This window comes from Kryptolebias marmoratus, linkage group LG6 (assembly GCF_001649575.2).
Source record: "Kryptolebias marmoratus isolate JLee-2015 linkage group LG6, ASM164957v2, whole genome shotgun sequence".
NCBI classification, from domain to species: domain Eukaryota; kingdom Metazoa; phylum Chordata; class Actinopteri; order Cyprinodontiformes; family Rivulidae; genus Kryptolebias; species Kryptolebias marmoratus.
Genome location: NC_051435.1, coordinates 18,254,703 through 18,271,633, shown reverse-complemented (window position 1 = coordinate 18,271,633; position 16,931 = coordinate 18,254,703). Strand labels below are relative to the sequence as shown.

Below are 16,931 nucleotides of genomic sequence, written 5' to 3'. Positions count from 1 at the left end.
CAAAGACTCAGAGAGAGAGAGAGAGAAAGAGAGAGACTCCTTGGCTGCTACGAATGAAGATTTGTCACGTGATCCCCGGGGCCGTTTTAATGACGTCAGCACCGTATGGCGCGTGCCGAGAGGGCGGGGCCCTGATATGCTAATTACCCACAGCACCTCATGCGTGTAAATGTGTGTGTGTGTGTATGATGCTGAGTATAAAAGTAGCAGCATCCCACGCACACACCTCAGAGAGCTCTCCCCACCTCACGCACAGTCACGCACAGACCCGGACGGAGCGCGCGCGCGGGATGCCTGCGATCTGACGCACAGCGTGTCATCTACAACAGGTAGGTTTTCAGCGTAATAACCTCATTCATTCAGCCTCTTTATTATTTATTAGACTCCTTTATTACAATAAAAATAAAACAGATTGAACTGAATTTATCAGCTGGTGAGTAGTTTATTAGAAAATAAATAAATCTGACATTAATTAGGTAACCCGAAAACCCACCTAGTTCTAATTTAATTTGAGTCTTTGGCAGCATTTTCAATTTTATTTAATTTTTATACATTTTTATCGACAGGTTACTTTTTTATTTTGTTTAACTTCTAAGAATTTATCTCAAAACCTTTTAATTTGTGATTAGAAATGGACCTTTTCCCGCGTTTTAAATCAGTCATCTAAATCAACATTTTATCATCTTCATAATGTATTTTATTTATCTTATTTTATTATCATTATTATTATTTAGAACCCAAACGTCCCTCCGTCCACCTGCCTGTCGGCTGATAATTCACAGGACAAAACAAGAGAATACTAAAGAAAAAAAACTATTATTATTAATATTAAAATTATTTCGCTTTTAAACTCTTTTTTTAAGGTTATTATTTCAGTAATTTTGCAAAGCTTTTGTGGCAGGTTTTAAATATATTTATTTTCCTGAAGAAAACCATCTGTGATTTGAGTAAAATAAGATTTTGGCGAAGTTTAGTTTCATTTTTTGTGGCATCTTCAGCTTTTTTTTTATATATATTTTTATTGTTATTTCATTTCATAAAACGAGAATGAAACGGTCTTTCTATAATATGTAGTCATTCCAGCTGAATCAGTAAACCCGCCGCTCTTTCCCATTAAATGTCTTTTTTTTCTTAGATGTTTTTTTTTTATTTTTTACGTTAGTTCGTTCCTGTTTGTTTTATTATTGATCCATATAACCCAGATTTCAGCCGCCGTCATGTGAACATTAAAAAGATTTTTATAAATCAGATAGAGATAAAAAACAAAACAAAGTATAAATATATAAGCAGCATATCTGATATTTTACTGTAAGCCAATTTCATTTCTTTCTTTTTTTTGAGAATAAACTGAAGGTTAGACTCATGATTAAATACAGCACCTCTTCTTTTTTAAAACTGAAATGGTCACACATTTAAACATCAAAACATATTAAAATATAAAAATCCATCTTAAACATTTAAGTGTTTTGTTTTTGTTTAAAATTTAATAAAGACATATTAAATGTAAGGTGTCTACATTTTTATTTGTGCTAAAGAATAAACAAAAAAGTAAAATATTTGAATTAAAATCAGTGGTTGAGAGAGCGAGATCAGAGTGATGGTGGGGAAGTGAGTGGAGGTTTCTAACACCTCCCTTTTTTTGTGCCTCATCAGTGAAGCGGCAACATGACAAGGTCTGTACGGGAGGAGCAGGCGTCCGCCGAGTCTGACGAGCAGCAGGACCTCTGCAGCCCTGCAGGAAAAGACCCGGAGAGAGGAGGAGGAGGAGGAGGAGGAGGAGGAGGAGCAGGGGAGGAGGAGGAGGTGGACGACCGGTTCCACCATCTGGAAGACGACGAGGAGGAGGATGAAGACGAGGAAGAGGAGGAGGATGACGATGGGGAGAACAAGCCCAAGAGGCGAGGACCGAAGAAGAAGAAGATGACCAAGGCTCGTCTGCAGAGGTACGGCTCCCAATCCAAACATCGCCCCAGCGTTAAATGTGTCTCGATCTCTGCTAATCTAAAACTTAAAGAGACCGAATGAACTAATGCTTGAATAATACTGTTCACAAGATGGGACGCTTCTTAGGGACATTTCAAACCTGAAGGAAGATGGTTCACAACAAAATGAATTCAACAAATGCAGCTGATTCTGATGTAGGACCATTTCCCTTGTGCTCAAAAGGACAATGTAACAAAGAGTTTACCAGTTCGAAACATCTGTGAGCCATTTATTCATAGAAACATCCTAAGGAAGGTTTCTTTATGGTTATCAATAACTTTGGCCCAAGTTACTTGTTGGTCAAAAAGCAGCTTACAGTCCACAGAACACCAGGGCACCACCACATATCAGTGCGTTGCATCTTATAAAATGATTGGAAATTCAATCTGTTTGAGTATAATATGTTTACCAGTCAGTTTTCTATGTTTCCCCATTGCTTCTAAAGCGAACAGAGGACTAGATGCAAGCTAACATGCTAACCTTCTGCACTTTTAGGTGTTGGTTAATATACGCTGACTCTCAGCTGCGTCCTGAATGCATGATTTAGAAGGGATGATGTTCCAAATATGATATTAGATAACTTGCCTTAAAAAAATAAAATAAATAAAAATCCATTTGTCCGTGCAGGTTTAAGGTCCGCCGAATGAAAGCCAACGCCCGTGAGAGGAACCGCATGCACGGGCTGAATGACGCGCTGGAGAGCCTGCGAAAAGTCGTCCCCTGCTACTCCAAGACCCAGAAGCTGTCCAAGATCGAGACGCTGCGCCTCGCCAAGAACTACATCTGGGCTCTCAGTGAGATCCTGCGCTCCGGCAAGTCGCCCGACCTCATGAGCTTCGTCCAGGCGCTCTGCAAAGGTGAGAACCAGCCGACTCGGTCTAACGGGGCTCGGGCAATAATGAAGTGATGGGAAACGTCTCAACTAGAAGGGTCTGTATTGTTATTTTATATAAATATATGTGGCTCTGTGAGGTCATACACCAGAGCAGAGATCCTCACGTAGGCGAGATACTAACGTGCTAACGTGCTAACAGCGGGATTAAATCTAAAATCTCACTTTGTCAGGTTTATGAAGGCATTGTAGGGAAAAGTCTAACAATCAATGAAGTCACTGCGATCTAACAAATGATGTGCAGTTATAACTTCTTTCAATAGTTAAGCAGTGCTTGAATATTTTGTGAGGAAAACAAAAAAACTTTACATTTACTTTTTGCCGCAGAGATTATTTATTAATCAGTGTTTCGATCCAGCTTGAAGCTTTGCCAGATGGGAAGATTGAACTTTAGAAAATACAACCAAAATTAAACCTTCCAACCCCTGAAAATGAAGTATTACGTGGAGCAATTAAAACACAATTTCAGACAGCAAAATAACTTTTAAAACATGCAAAATTACATGCATCTGATGGCAATTCTTTATAATAATGTATGAAATACGTTTGACCAGAAATTAGACCAATGTTGAATATTGATGTGGCCAAATAAATTTATTGATAAAATGTTTAGACAAAACTACCATTCAAGTTTTTTTTCTAGTGCTAACTAGTATTTCAATGTATTAAAACTAAGTGACAGCATGTTATAACAATAATGTATCTACATTACGACTTCCTGTCAAATATAAAACTGTATTAAATAATGTATTTTATGAGATATTATGTTTAGGTTCTTAACATGTCTCAATAGTTCTGAGCACCTACTGAGATATTTATGTACAAATTGGGTTATATTCAGATGTATGAAGAAGCATTAATGGCTCCTAATGAGTATTGATACTATTAACCATGTCTGTGTTTTCAGGTCTTTCTCAGCCAACCACTAATCTGGTGGCGGGCTGCCTTCAGCTGAACCCTCGGACCTTCCTTCCGGAGCAGACACCCGACCTCCCGGCACACCTCCCCCCCACAGGCGTCGCCCCCTATCCTGGACACTTCCCTTACCAGAGCCCCGGGCTGACGGCCGGCTTACCCAGCCCTCCCTACGGCACCATGGACCCTTCCCACATCTTCCACCAGGTCAAAGGTCAGCCCTACGGCCCACTGGAACCCTTCTTCGATGGCGTCCTGGTGTCGGACGGCCCGGCGTTCGACCCGCCCCTCAGTCCTCCCCTGAGCATCAATGGGAACTTCTCCTCCTTCAAGCACGAGCCCGTCGCGCCCTCTGACTACGACAAGAGCTTCTCCTTCAGCGTGCACTACGGGGGAGGGGCAGCCGGAGGGCACACCGCCATCTACGGCGGCGGGGGGCCCAACCTGCGGAGCGCGGAGCTGCAGGTGGAGCAGCTGATGGGGTTTGACGGACACTCGCACCACGAGCGGCTGATGAACGCCCAGTTGAATGCCATCTTCCACGACTCGTGAGGACGAGGAGGACGAAGGACTGTGAAACCGACGAAGACAGAGAGACTTTTACACGGGGAGACAATCATGTGTCCTTCTATCATGTCCTAGCTGTCTTTCAGTCTGTCCCTGCATTCCTTCTTCCTGTCAGGCTCTGTGACTCCTCCCACTGATGGTGATGTCACTGAGGCCGTAGCCTCGTATCTTTGTCGCGTTTTTATCTGGCGGGAGAGGCTGTTCGAATGTCTCGTTTTTAACCATATTATCACTTCTAAATAATCAATGAGCAATAATCTGGAATAAACTATGCAACTTTGTTAAAGCCTGAGCGAACGCTTAGCTGTTAATTCCAAATGTTGACGAAAATTAAAAGAATTCTCTATTTTTGGGTCTGTGTGAGAGGCGACGTTGAGCCGGCTTAGAGTCGGCGTCGGGCTGAAGTGTTCATGTTGTTCATGTGGTTTTTACTTTTTTTTTTTTTTTTGGTTTTTACAATGTTCCTGTAGCGTTATGTTGGCATTTCATGTGACTCCTGTTCATATTTTATAAGATAGATGTTTATAAAGGCCTTTTATTAAAAGGAAATCCATGTGATTCACCTGCAAGGCTCGATTCATCTGCAACAACACAAAAAAAAAACAGTCTGGACTGCGTTATTGCTTTCAGTGTCTTTTGGATTTTAAACACACATAATTAGACTGGATAGTGTCAGCCTTGGACAATGTAGAAACAAATGTAGGAAAGTTGGAAGGATGCCGATGCAGCTACCGCCCAATTTCAGCATACATCAACGTTCTTCTATAAAACCCCAAAATAATTTGGGAATTACTTTTGCGGTTTTAAAAAAAACAAACACACAAAAAAAACCAAAAATATTTAGTTAAAGCTGCTGCCAGTGGCTCACTGGGGTCCCCATGGTAACCACACACACCTCTCACTCCCTTACAGTGCGCTTCAAGAGGCAGGCAGACAGAGATGCAGAGCAGAAATTAAGCCTCAAACAAACAGTCTCTGTACAAAAAGTCACACTAAACCTTTCCTGAACCATAAGTGACTGAAGCATCTGTTCATTTTTACCTGTCTGCAGTGATCGTGCGATTGTGTAAAAACAATTAAAGATATGAAAACACCAGTTTGGTCACATAAAGTCCTACTTTCTGTGACCTGTTAAACTCTGAACCATGTTTCTACTGTAAGGTCTGCCTGAGTTATAGAGCTCTATTGTAGCGTATGTGAAAGGATTTCACGTTATAAACTGAGTCTATGTCGCACGATGTAGTGTTACCAGACGACAGATGAATCTTTTGTGTGAAGCTTCCAAAGCTGTGAAGGGAGACGTGATTTAAAAAATTGAGATATAAACAGAAAATTAACACCCAACTAGTAGTAAGGGTGCTTCAGTACTTATGCACTGGCATCATTATGATAATAAAAAAAAATCAAATCTGTAAAAATGTATTATAAACGTTTGTTTGAACAATATGGTGAAGTGATTAGTCAAAAAAAAAAAGAGTTCAGCCTTTAAAATGAGAACGATGCTGATAGTTTACATCTTTAATTCTAATTTACCGATTATATATAATATACATCATGTGGTACGTGATACAAAAGTAATTAAAAATAATAAGTCGTATAGTTTTTATGTTTGCTGTTGTATTTTGCTCATGGTGGCAAAGTAATTAGAAACAGTAATTGTGAAGTGTTTTTTTTATTTTTATTATAGGATGATTTAATCTTACAGATGTCCGCGTTTAAATTGACACCATCAGCTGAATCAAGGCCGGATGAACTTAAAGATTCCCTGGATTTCCTGGTGACAGGGAAGCCAAAGACGATGGGACGCGTTTTATCTCCCCGCAGAGTAAACCCTGTTAACAACATTGTCCAACAGTCTGAAGGACAAAACCAGGATCGTTGTTTGTGTGTGTGTGAAGGGCACAGATGTTCGTTCTGCAGGCGAGATTTTAATTTATGAAAATGATCTCGTTTATGCATGAGAGCCCCCCCCCCCTCCACACACACACACGCGCACTCACTAATATCCTACTGTGTGTGTGTGTGTGTGTGAGGGAGTCAACTGGGACAATATGGTGGCCATATCCCACCGTTTAGCCTTCCTGGTAAAGTGGAATAATACTGGGGGGAAAAAATTGCATAAGACTTCTTTGTGCCCAACAGTGCAGACAACATTTCCAGAAAAAAATTTTGCAGGACTTTAACATCAATATAAACTTCTTTTTATAAAATAATAATAATAAAGAAAAGCTTAACTGTTTTGCTGCCTTTAGTTTTGCATTTATTGAGCAGGTCAATACAGACATAAGAAGCATGAAGGAGTGGGAATAAAAGGCAATCATAAAAGTGGTTAGGTAGGATATTATTAGTTCCGATAATAAAGTCCGGCTTGTTCTCAAAAATAAAAGCATATTTCTGATTGCAGCAGCACTAGGAGTATTAAAGAGCAGTATGATCAGCAGCCTTTGTGATTGTGGTTTTGTGTTTCAGTCTGTTGGCTGATCATAACACTGATTAATGCAGATTTAAACTCAGCCATCTGTCAGCAACACACACGCTGAGTTGGTGTTTGAGCTGTAGCTCATAATATGGTATTACTACCGAAGCCCCCCCACCCCCCGCCCTCTCCGACTGGCTGGCAGGTGTCTGTTAAATAATATCACAGGACGCATCACCAAACAACAATCCAGGTGTAATAAACTGCAGGATGCCACAACAACAGCAGTGATACTTCTTGATTCTGTTACAGAAATAAAGCTATTATTTGGATGTGTTAAAGTGGGGCTTTTATGGAAGGGTTATGAGCATATACTACCTTACCTGTCGTAGATTTGTTTTGAATTACCTTAGTTTGGAGAAATAGTTTTATTTTGACCAAAGTGATGAGCTAACAGCCAAAGTAGATTGCAGCCAGCCTTAAACAACTCCAACTCAAACATGTTACGGTTCATACAAGCACTTTTTTTATAAATCCTTACACTGCCATCAGTTTAACACAACAGAGTTATTTACATAGAATTCATGTTTACTTGCAGGCACATATAGCAGTAGCAGCTAGCAGTAGCACTGTTGATACAGCCGGGGGTGCGTCTTGCAAATTCTATTTCTGATGGAGGAACTGTGAAATGCAGAGTCAATAACAATGTAAAGGTTGGTAAAATAGCATTCAGAAAAATTGCTTTAAAATTTCAGAAACGGAACGTTTTTTCTTTTATCTACTCAAGTGTACAGGCAATACATTGATTTTTTTTTTTATCTAATGAATATGCAAGTTATGTTTTGGGACAAGACAGAATATGGCAGAAATTAGACTACATATGCATGTGCACTGGAAACAGCTTAGTGGCACAGTACTTTCCACTTCTTGTACAAGAGTAGATTTTGATGTGAGCCAATGAAAACCCATTATAGTTCAGGTTTTCCGCAGCTGGACATATAATTTATACTTTGGCCTACCTCTGAAAAGCATAACTTATTGTAAATTTTATACAAATAAGTAGGCTATCACAAAATAGAATATATTACCTTTCACTAAAAAAGGATAAAAAAAGACTACATTCTAACACATTTTGGTGTAAATTTATTGTTTATTAGAAAGAAAATTACTTTAAATGACAAATTAATAATTGTGGTTAAATATATACTCAATGTAAAACTAGAGACACTTAATTTTCAGGAGAATTACACTGTTTTTTTTTTGTTTGTTTTTTTTACCTAAATTGGAAACAATCTAAACTTGACTTCCTGTAGACAGGACTTTATCATCGTGTGCGCGCTCCAACATGGACGGGAACGGGAGCGCGCACAGTCGTTGATTACACACACCGGTGGATCTGCCGCGCGCCCAGCAAAGCTGCTGCCCGTCTCCATAGCGACGAGACCCCGGAAATACACCGTGAGCAGCTTACTGCTTGCTCATCGGGAAGGAAGCAAATGAATAGGCACCAGTTTGTTTTTGTTTTGTTTTGTTTGTTCGCCGGTTTTACTTTTCAGCAAACATGTCTGAGCTGAACGAGGAGGCGCAGGCGGAGCAGAGAGACAGCGGGAAAAAGAAGAAGAAGAAGAGAAAGAAGCGAAGGGAGACAGGGAAGGAGGAGGAAGAGGAGGAGGAGGAGGAGGAGCAGGTGGTGAAGAAGGAAGAGGAGCAGAGGTGAGCTGTTATTGAAGTTACATTTACAGAGTCCACATGGAGACATTAACACTGGTGAAGAGGAGGAGGAAGGGAAACTTGAGTTTACACCGACCTTCAGCGAATCCTTTCAAAGTAAAAGCCCTTGCTGTTTAAACTTTAGGCCACAACAAAAAGTTAAAACAACAAATAAGAAGAATTAAAGGCAGAGAGAGAAACCTAAACAACTGATACAGCATCTAAGTGAACAAACACAGCTCTCAAGTGCAGATGCTTAACACTTAAACCCTCAGAAAAAAAAATAAATCCAAATGCTATAAAACCCTTTAACCACTGAAAATGATTGTTTTTAGAGCTCTTCTGTTAAATTCTGAGTGAAAGGGTCATGATTATTTTCTCAACTAAACCACTATCCCCCTCCTCTTCTATACTTAAAGAAGTGGATGCAACAATGTTCAAAAACCCACAATGAAACTTGATTAAATTAAGATCTTTTTAGGTGACCCGTTTGAAGAATATACACTGTCATCGTGCCTCCTGCGTCACCACAAGTCTATATAAATATTGCAGAAAATACATGAAAGGATGGACATTTTCCCATCAGCACACACCTACTTTTTCATGGGAATCCCATTTAAAAATATGGTTTTGTCTGTGGATTTATCACACTCCAAGAAGTTGTAGCAGCAGTGAAACACATTGTCAAAGATTGGTTTTCTTTAACAGTGTCATAGGAAAAAAAAACCTTGTTCAATAGATATTGTAAGTTTCGCAGTAAGCATACAAAGACACATGACTGAGCACAGTAGTTGAAATTGATTGACTGATTTCTGACATGAAGCTCAGGATGGTATCTGTAGCATTTTAGCGCTGGGATGGGAGCATGTCAGCTTACTCCTGCAAGCGTTTAGCTTTCATCCCTGCTGTTCTGCTTAGCTTCAAAAACTTAAACTTACTTAAAGACAGCAAAATTTGGGGCCCCAGCTTGAAGTTGTTTATATTTTTATCAACACGCAGAAATGCTTCAAAATAGCCCTAAGCAATCTGCAAAAGTTAATTTATTATTTAGTTGTATGAATGGCAGAAAAATATTCGTAATGGAATAGTTCTTTTGTAATTTGACTTGTAAACATGTTGGAACTTAATATTTCACAGTAAGCATATAATTGCAGTGATTTTTATTGCAATTATATGTTATTGTTTATTAAATTTGCAGTAATTGTGTTTCGAACCCTTTGATCTGATAAATGTAGACTCTTGGTAAACACTCTTGACCTATGTTGAACTCTAAAAAGTGTTGTTTTTATTAGACAAATTATAAATAAAGCAAATTTACAGATAGGGTAATTAAATCCCAGGTTAATATTATCTATATCCATTTTCTTTACCTGCTTCTCTATTCTGGGTCGTGAGAAGCTGGGGCTTCTCTCCAGCCATCATCTATACGATTACTGCAAATGTTTATAAATGGTGGAAGTAACCTGTGTGTTTGTGTGTTTTAATGTGCCAGTGAGACGGTGTTGCTGCGAGGAATCTTCAAAGTGGGAAAAAAGAGTCATGATGTCCTGCTCACCCGAACCAAACTGACCTGGACCCCCATCGTCCCAGAGACCCCCACAGGTCAGTTCCTACGAGGTCGGGCTGCGTGGCGTTCAGCAGTCCTGTGTAGCTGCTGTTGCGATGGAGAAGCTCTGTTTTCTGAAGACGGCTTGAAATGTCTGAACACACACTCTCATATTTACACCCCTCTGCATGCAGTGGGACAATCTGGATTCCTTCTCAAATCAAAGTGGAAAAAAACACACATCTTCTCATATTAGTGCGCTTGTCTATGTCTGTTTGGAGTATATTGCTACAGTAGTTGCAGTAGGAGGCCTCCAGGCTCAGAAGACATGACTTACATTATATCCCTCACATATTGTGCCTGTTTGGTGTGTTTGTTACGCACGCCCTCAGAATCAGCATCTGCAAAGGCCAAAACTAAAGCTGGAGAAGTATAGAAGCAGAATGCTAACAAGACATTAGCTTTAATGTTTTATTCTATTTCTTTACACTTCATTTTGAGGAGAAAAAACCTTAAAAATCTTAATTAAACAAACTATGCTGCTAAGAAATTATTATGTGATGTGTAATAAAATATGACATATTTCTTCATTACCAAAATTACTCATGTTTACCTTTCTTTACTCATTTTCATTTAGACAAATATAAGTTGTGTTTAGCTTTGAATGATCATCACAATGAACCTTTATCAAGAATGGCCCAGTGTTTTTATTTCTAAAAAGTAGTACTGTGCTGTTTTCTTTTGATTTCTAATTCGTCCAACGCAAATAGAAATGCTCAAAAAAGTGTGTGTGTGTGTATCAGAAACCAAGAACGGGGTAATGATTGACTCAGTGAACACCTCTGCTCTTTGCATGTCCACTGTTATCTGCCTTACATTAAGAATTCAGGTTACCCTCCCAACAAAAGTCAATTAAAAAATTTAATTAATTTCAACAAAACTCCAGTTTAAAACATTAAACAAACACAATAGATTCAGATTTTAAAATTTCATAAATATAGGACAGGAAGACAGTATTTTTCTAGACTAATTTATTGATTTTTAGACTGTAGGTTAAGATCCAAAATTCCTGAATTTGCTTTCCAGGTTAAATACTAATGCCTTCAGTTTTTATTGGAAAGGTTGTTTTACATTTTCTGTAATGGAACATAATGAAAAACTTAACACAAAAGATTACCAAAAAATAATTACAAAAACTCAAATCCTAACAGGTATGATGTTCCAATCTGCTGACATTTTATTTTCTTGAAACACTTTACCTTCAACTTTCTATCGTTGTCATTAAGTCAAATAATGCAGCTAAACAACTTCAATAAAGAATTATGCTTCTTTTTCAACATAATCTTATTTAGATTTTTCAGAGCACTTAGACTGAACTGTAATATGACCTCCCCCCCTCCACACACACACACACACCCCTCCACCTTGGACAGATCATAGGCACATTACAGGCCTCCATCATCTCACACACTGTGTTTCAGCTAAGTAAGCCGCTCCTATTCTGCATATGCGAATCTTTAATAAAGACAATCATGTTGATGGATCCTAAAAGGTTAACAGCTGCTGATTTGCTCATATTTGTTCAATGTTTTGGTATATTTTTGATTGCATTTAGTACGATCCTGTTGTGTGGTAGATTTTTGGTTGAAATCCATTCAGACAGAACTGGTTAGTGAAGCAGGATGAAGGTGTGTGTGTAGTTGAAGCCAATCTGTTTTGTTGTATTTCATCCAAGCTAATGTCATTAAGCCAGCACCGTGTGTGTGTGTGTGTGTGTGTTGGCAGTACTAGAGAGCAGTTGGTTCGGCCCGTGGGGGGTTATTAGAGTCTCTCAGTGTGAGGAGATTAACACACACAAACACACAGCCAGCCTATCAGCATGCTGCGTGTGCGCGCTGATGAGATATTTCTATATAAATGGATCATCTGTTGTTGTTTATTTCAGTACTTGAATTCATCAAGTCGCTCTCGGTCAGGAAAGTGAAACCTGAACTGTCAGAGGTGCCGATCACGTTTCTTGTCGTTGGAGCAGTGTGAAAAAATTTGAAACGACACTGAGCCAGAATGGGAGTTGGCGCACAAGACAAGGGTTTTGCCACGAAAACCTCGAATAGGCAGGCGTATTTCAGCAAAGTTTGAAGCTCCAGGAGTTATATTTCAAATGTAAAAGTGTATTTTTTTATTGGATTATCCAGAAAAATTACAGAAACATAGCTGAAAAGCGGAATAAGGCTTGGTACTGTAGGTTGCTCCCTTACATTAAAAGTTTAAAACTTGGACCTTTGTGTGGAGTTAGCTTGGTTTCCCTTTGTAATAATAATAATAATAATAATAATAATAATAATAATAATAATAAATTTATTTGTATAGCCCTTTACAATAACCACTAGGTTAACAAAAGTGGGTAAAAATAAGATAAAACAAATAAAGCACAAGGAATAAAACAGAATAAAACACAAAATAGCTGCTTCTTTAATGAGAAAACATGCACATTAGATTAGATCATGATTTGAATGAGTGTGAGAGTTTATGATTATTTGTCCCATTAGTCTCTGTAGTTATTCTGTGACTGACATTGGTTGTGGTTATGCTGGGCTCCAACCCTCTGTGACCCTGAAAAATGGCCTTAAAATTAAGAATAGTTCATGTGATGCATCAATGTCGAGGAAATGTTTATTTAAAAAAAAATCTTGGCTCAAACACAATTCATTTAAATGATTAAAGCCAGGTTTAACACTCAAGGCTTTAGTTAAGAGACCCGTCAGGTTTTTACAGGTTGTTTCCAAACACCACTAAGACTTAGAGTTTCTTTTTAAAGGAAGATTTATGTCATACTGGATTAATCACCATGCTGCGCTTTGTCTTTAAGAATTGTTTTCCCCTCAGTGTTTGTCCCAACATAGCTCTAAGCATGGACAAAAATGGAGAGAGGTTTGCCTTTTTGCATCTTCAAATGGGAATCGTCAAGCAACATTTGCTCATTTACTTAAGAGAGTATTTGTTCCAGATTTTGTTTGGGCAGAGATTTGTTAACAACAGTGAATATGAGTGAGGTTTCTGAGTTTCTCTGACCATTGGGAGTTTGCAAAGAATCAATACCTGCTTATTTACCAATCAGCTGACCACATCAGAATCTATTAATTAATCAAGACGACCGATTTTTATCTGTGTGGTGGAGGAGATTTTTTACGTTTGACTACCACTGAAGAAGAGGCCGAGCTTGTGTGTGTTTGTCGAGTTGTCAGGTCATAAATTACTGTACCGGAAGCAATGTGGAGGCCGGCTCCTCTTTTAGGGAAGAAATCCTTTAAAACGAACCGTAAGATGAATTATTAAATAAAATGACAGACACTGTCTTCCAGGAAATGAATGATTGTCGAAGTGGTCGAAGCACAGTTCTGTGTTTGTGTGTGTTCGAGTAAACTATGATCCAGAGCTCCCTACAGTCACCACATGGCCCGGTCACCATGAGACCGGACTGCCACTGTGTGTGTGTGTTTGTTGGCGCAGTAGGTCATGATGGGAAACTTACCTCCATCTGGAACCAACAGTGTGTGTTTGCAGCATCTCTGTAGGTTCTGTCAGTGCCGATCAGAGTCATCTTTATTGCGTTGGATAGAAAATGTATTTTTTTCAGTCAGATTTTTTTATTTCCATTTCTGACTTTTTTTTTTCCTTGCCAGAGAGTACAAAAAGAAAGAAACAAAGATTAAAGCTCTTTGGACTGGCAGAAGAGGGATTTGGGGTTTTCAGTTGGCAGCTCTTCAAAAATCTTTTAGCCTTTTTAGTCTTGTAGTTTTGGCAGCTTAATGACATATTTATGGTGTGGAGCATCATTTACCAGCTTTTCACTGCAGAGACAGTTTCCTAAACCTGCCTTTAAAGCAGAGCAAGCCACAGCTAAGAGAGTTTAAGAGGCTTAAAGGTATATTGTATGGTTTATTTTTGTAAATGCTTGATAGACGTGGTTGCTTTGCCCCTCCGCTGCAACCTAGAAGCACAGAAGTGTTCAGAATCAAAAGGGGGAGCTGTAACTCCAGGTTCAGAGCAAAATAAACTTCTTATTAAGATGAAATTGAGTTTAAAGTTGAAAGCATTGCTGTGTGTGTGGATGTCCAAGTCTGGAAGTAGTGGTTATTACCAGGAAAATAATTTTGACTATGTCCAACCTTAATTGAGCAGATAGGATGGGAAAAAAGAAGCAACAACAACAGAGCACTGCAACACATGAACTGTGACCTCAACATATGGATGCTGGGCTCTCTGGGGGCAACAAGGCTGGGTGATTTGGGGTATTTGGTGTTTGATAACAGCAGGAGGGATTTTTTTTCATAGATAAGCAGTTAATCGCCAATAATCATTTAGAAGTGTTTCCTGATGAATCTGTTTGCCCTGAGATGTTTACTCTGTCTTACATATGACTGCTGCTGCAGGCTTTTCTGATTGTAGTTTACTACTATTATTATTTATTATAATTTAGCTTCAATCTCTTTAGACAAATACTTGTTGTGTTTTTTCACAACTCATCAGCAGAATTCCAAAGGCTAAAATAATCTTTGAGCAATAAGTCAAATAAATTGAAATGATGTATTTACCATAAATTTGAGCTCCATTCTTTGTTTACCATGATTTAAGTTTAAACCAGCAGGGTTAAATATAGGATCCAATAGATTTAAACCTTTCTGATGATCAAAGTGGATTATTTTTTGCCATTTTGGGAGTTAAACATTTCCTATCCAGATGTGTGTCCACCTGTTGTGACATGTTTGTCCCTAAAGCCAGCTGAACAGCATTATAAAAGTCATTTTTCACAAACACATGGACAATATGTTTATGTTTTTTGATTAATGGGTCTCAAGGCGATTTTTTTAAAGGTTATCTACAGACTTATTAAACAATTATTTTTTGGTCTGTTTCTTTTTGTTATTTATAACCTTCTTCATATACAATATGACATGCTTGAATTTTCCAGTTTGGGACTCTTTTAGAAAGCATTTATCTACATCAGGGGTGTCAAACTCCAGGCCTCGAGGGCCGCTGTCCTGGGAGTTTTAGGTTTTTCTGCTCCAACACACCTGATTCAAATGGTTTAATGACCTTCTCGCCAAATCATCAAGTTCTCCAGGAGCATGGCAACAAGTCATCCATTAAAAGCAGGTGTTTTAAAGCAAGAACACATCTAAAAAATGCAGAGAGAGCGGCCCCCAAGGAATGGAGTTAGACACCTCTGATCTACATGATACAGCTATGGTATCAGTAGGCATTGTTTGTTTCTAGAGAAATGAAAACTCCCACAGATAGTGAAGTATTTCTGTGATCACTGAGAAATGCAAAGAATCAATAAATGCTCTGGTTCTCGGTCAAAGGTTTCAGTGAAAGAAGGATGGGGTGCTACACATTTATATTTATTACTGCTCGCCGTCATGTAAGATGAGCAATAATGTAACTGTGTCTGTGCGTGTGTTTGGTAGCAAAATAATTCATGAACTACTCAACAGATTTCAATGAAACTCTCAGGAAGTCATCTTCGTTGACTAACTTTCAGACTCAATCCAACTCAAGATGGCTGCGATAGCTAATTGGTGAAATTCAACACAAACCAGGCTTTGCCTCAGTTCATTTCACAGATTTTGAAATTAGATTTGGTGTGATAATAGCTGATAGTCACCTCCAACAAATACTCCAAGTGCTAACCGAGCTTTGTTTAAAACCCTAAAGACGGCAGGTGATGAGACTTTATTGGAGTGTTGCTACTTTATTTATTTATTTATTTGTTGTAGTGCCGTTTGTCAGCAGGATAATCTGACAACAGACTCAGTCCCTGACAAAAGTATCATCTTGATCCGTAACAAGCGTGCCCTGCATGAAATCGGAGCATGACTGTTACGTAACTTTACTGTATCGTGCGCATACAATGCTGACATTATCCTCAGAGGATTAAATGATCTGATGTGGACCAATCAGGCTTCAGAATTTCATCCTATCCTGCTTACACTGATTGATCGACAGGTTCCATTGATCAATAGATTAGTGTCAAGTCTGTCAGCGATATTATGTAAACAGTTTGACTATTCTTCTTTAATATAGCAAGTGGGGATCGATCAAAAGATTGTTAATAATAAGACTAATAATAATTTTTTTGCCCAGTTATTGTTTATTATATTTATTAGTGATTATTTGTTTACAGAAATAGCATTATACGCTGATCAAACTGCATGCTGCTGTTTATATGTGGATCATATGTTGGCATTTAAATATTTAGGAACTAAACATTTGATTTGTGTACATGTAAAACACTAACCTCTGTCCTCTGCAGATCTGACGCACATGGTTTACCCTGTGTTATAGGCAGCACGTTGACCTCACGTGTCCCTCCGCCTCTCTCTGCAGGTGAGGTGAGCGTGCTGCGGGCAGGCGTGCTGCTGCTGCGGGACGTGTTTGCGGTGAAGGTGAAGCGGCGGCGAGCGGCGGGCCAGCAGTCGGGGGGGACCGTGCTCGGCCTGGCTCTCTTCAGCTGCAGGAGGAGAGAGAAGAGGCTGGAGGAGGACACGCTGCACCTCCACAACGCCTCCTCAGAGCACACACACATTTGGTATAACAGCCTGAAAGAACTGCTTACAGGTAACAGATTCAGACTGGTACGCAGCTTAAATAATAGGCACAAAAAAAAAAATTTTTTGTGGGGTTATTTGGTTTTAAAGTTATAATTATCATAATTTTCCTCAAGTTTTAAAAGGGCTGCTTTTATACACTTTCATAAAAGGTATAATTCAAACAGTTTACCCAGTTTTATGACATTTTCTGGAGCTTTGTTATATAATCTGAAACAGTGGAAACATGAATCAGGGAATCTGTGGGCGTCACACTGTAAGATGATTATAGACACACACTGCTGAGTAATC

The 16,931-nt window shown here is 39.0% G+C and overlaps 2 protein-coding genes across 2 annotated transcripts in view; both read left to right on the top strand.

The window, feature by feature from the left end:
- Positions 1–215: 215 nt before the first annotated feature.
- neurod1 (neuronal differentiation 1) lies at positions 216–5,162 on the top strand. Its single transcript, XM_017410117.3, has 4 exons — positions 216–329; positions 1,654–1,943; positions 2,611–2,840; positions 3,783–5,162. Exons 2-4 carry the CDS (start codon positions 1,666–1,668, stop codon positions 4,340–4,342), a joined length of 1,068 nt encoding a protein of 355 aa, XP_017265606.1. The 5' UTR covers positions 216–329; positions 1,654–1,665; the 3' UTR covers positions 4,343–5,162.
- A 3,005-nt stretch (positions 5,163–8,167) lies between these two features.
- cerkl (ceramide kinase-like) overlaps positions 8,168–16,931 on the top strand; it is a 30,383-nt gene continuing 21,619 nt past the window's right edge. Inside the window, exons 1-3 of the mRNA XM_017410164.3 lie at positions 8,168–8,486; positions 9,976–10,085; positions 16,420–16,650. Coding sequence (XP_017265653.1) covers positions 8,335–8,486; positions 9,976–10,085; positions 16,420–16,650 — 493 coding nt within the window. The 5' untranslated portion in view covers positions 8,168–8,334. The remainder of the gene's footprint in view (positions 8,487–9,975; positions 10,086–16,419; positions 16,651–16,931) is intronic.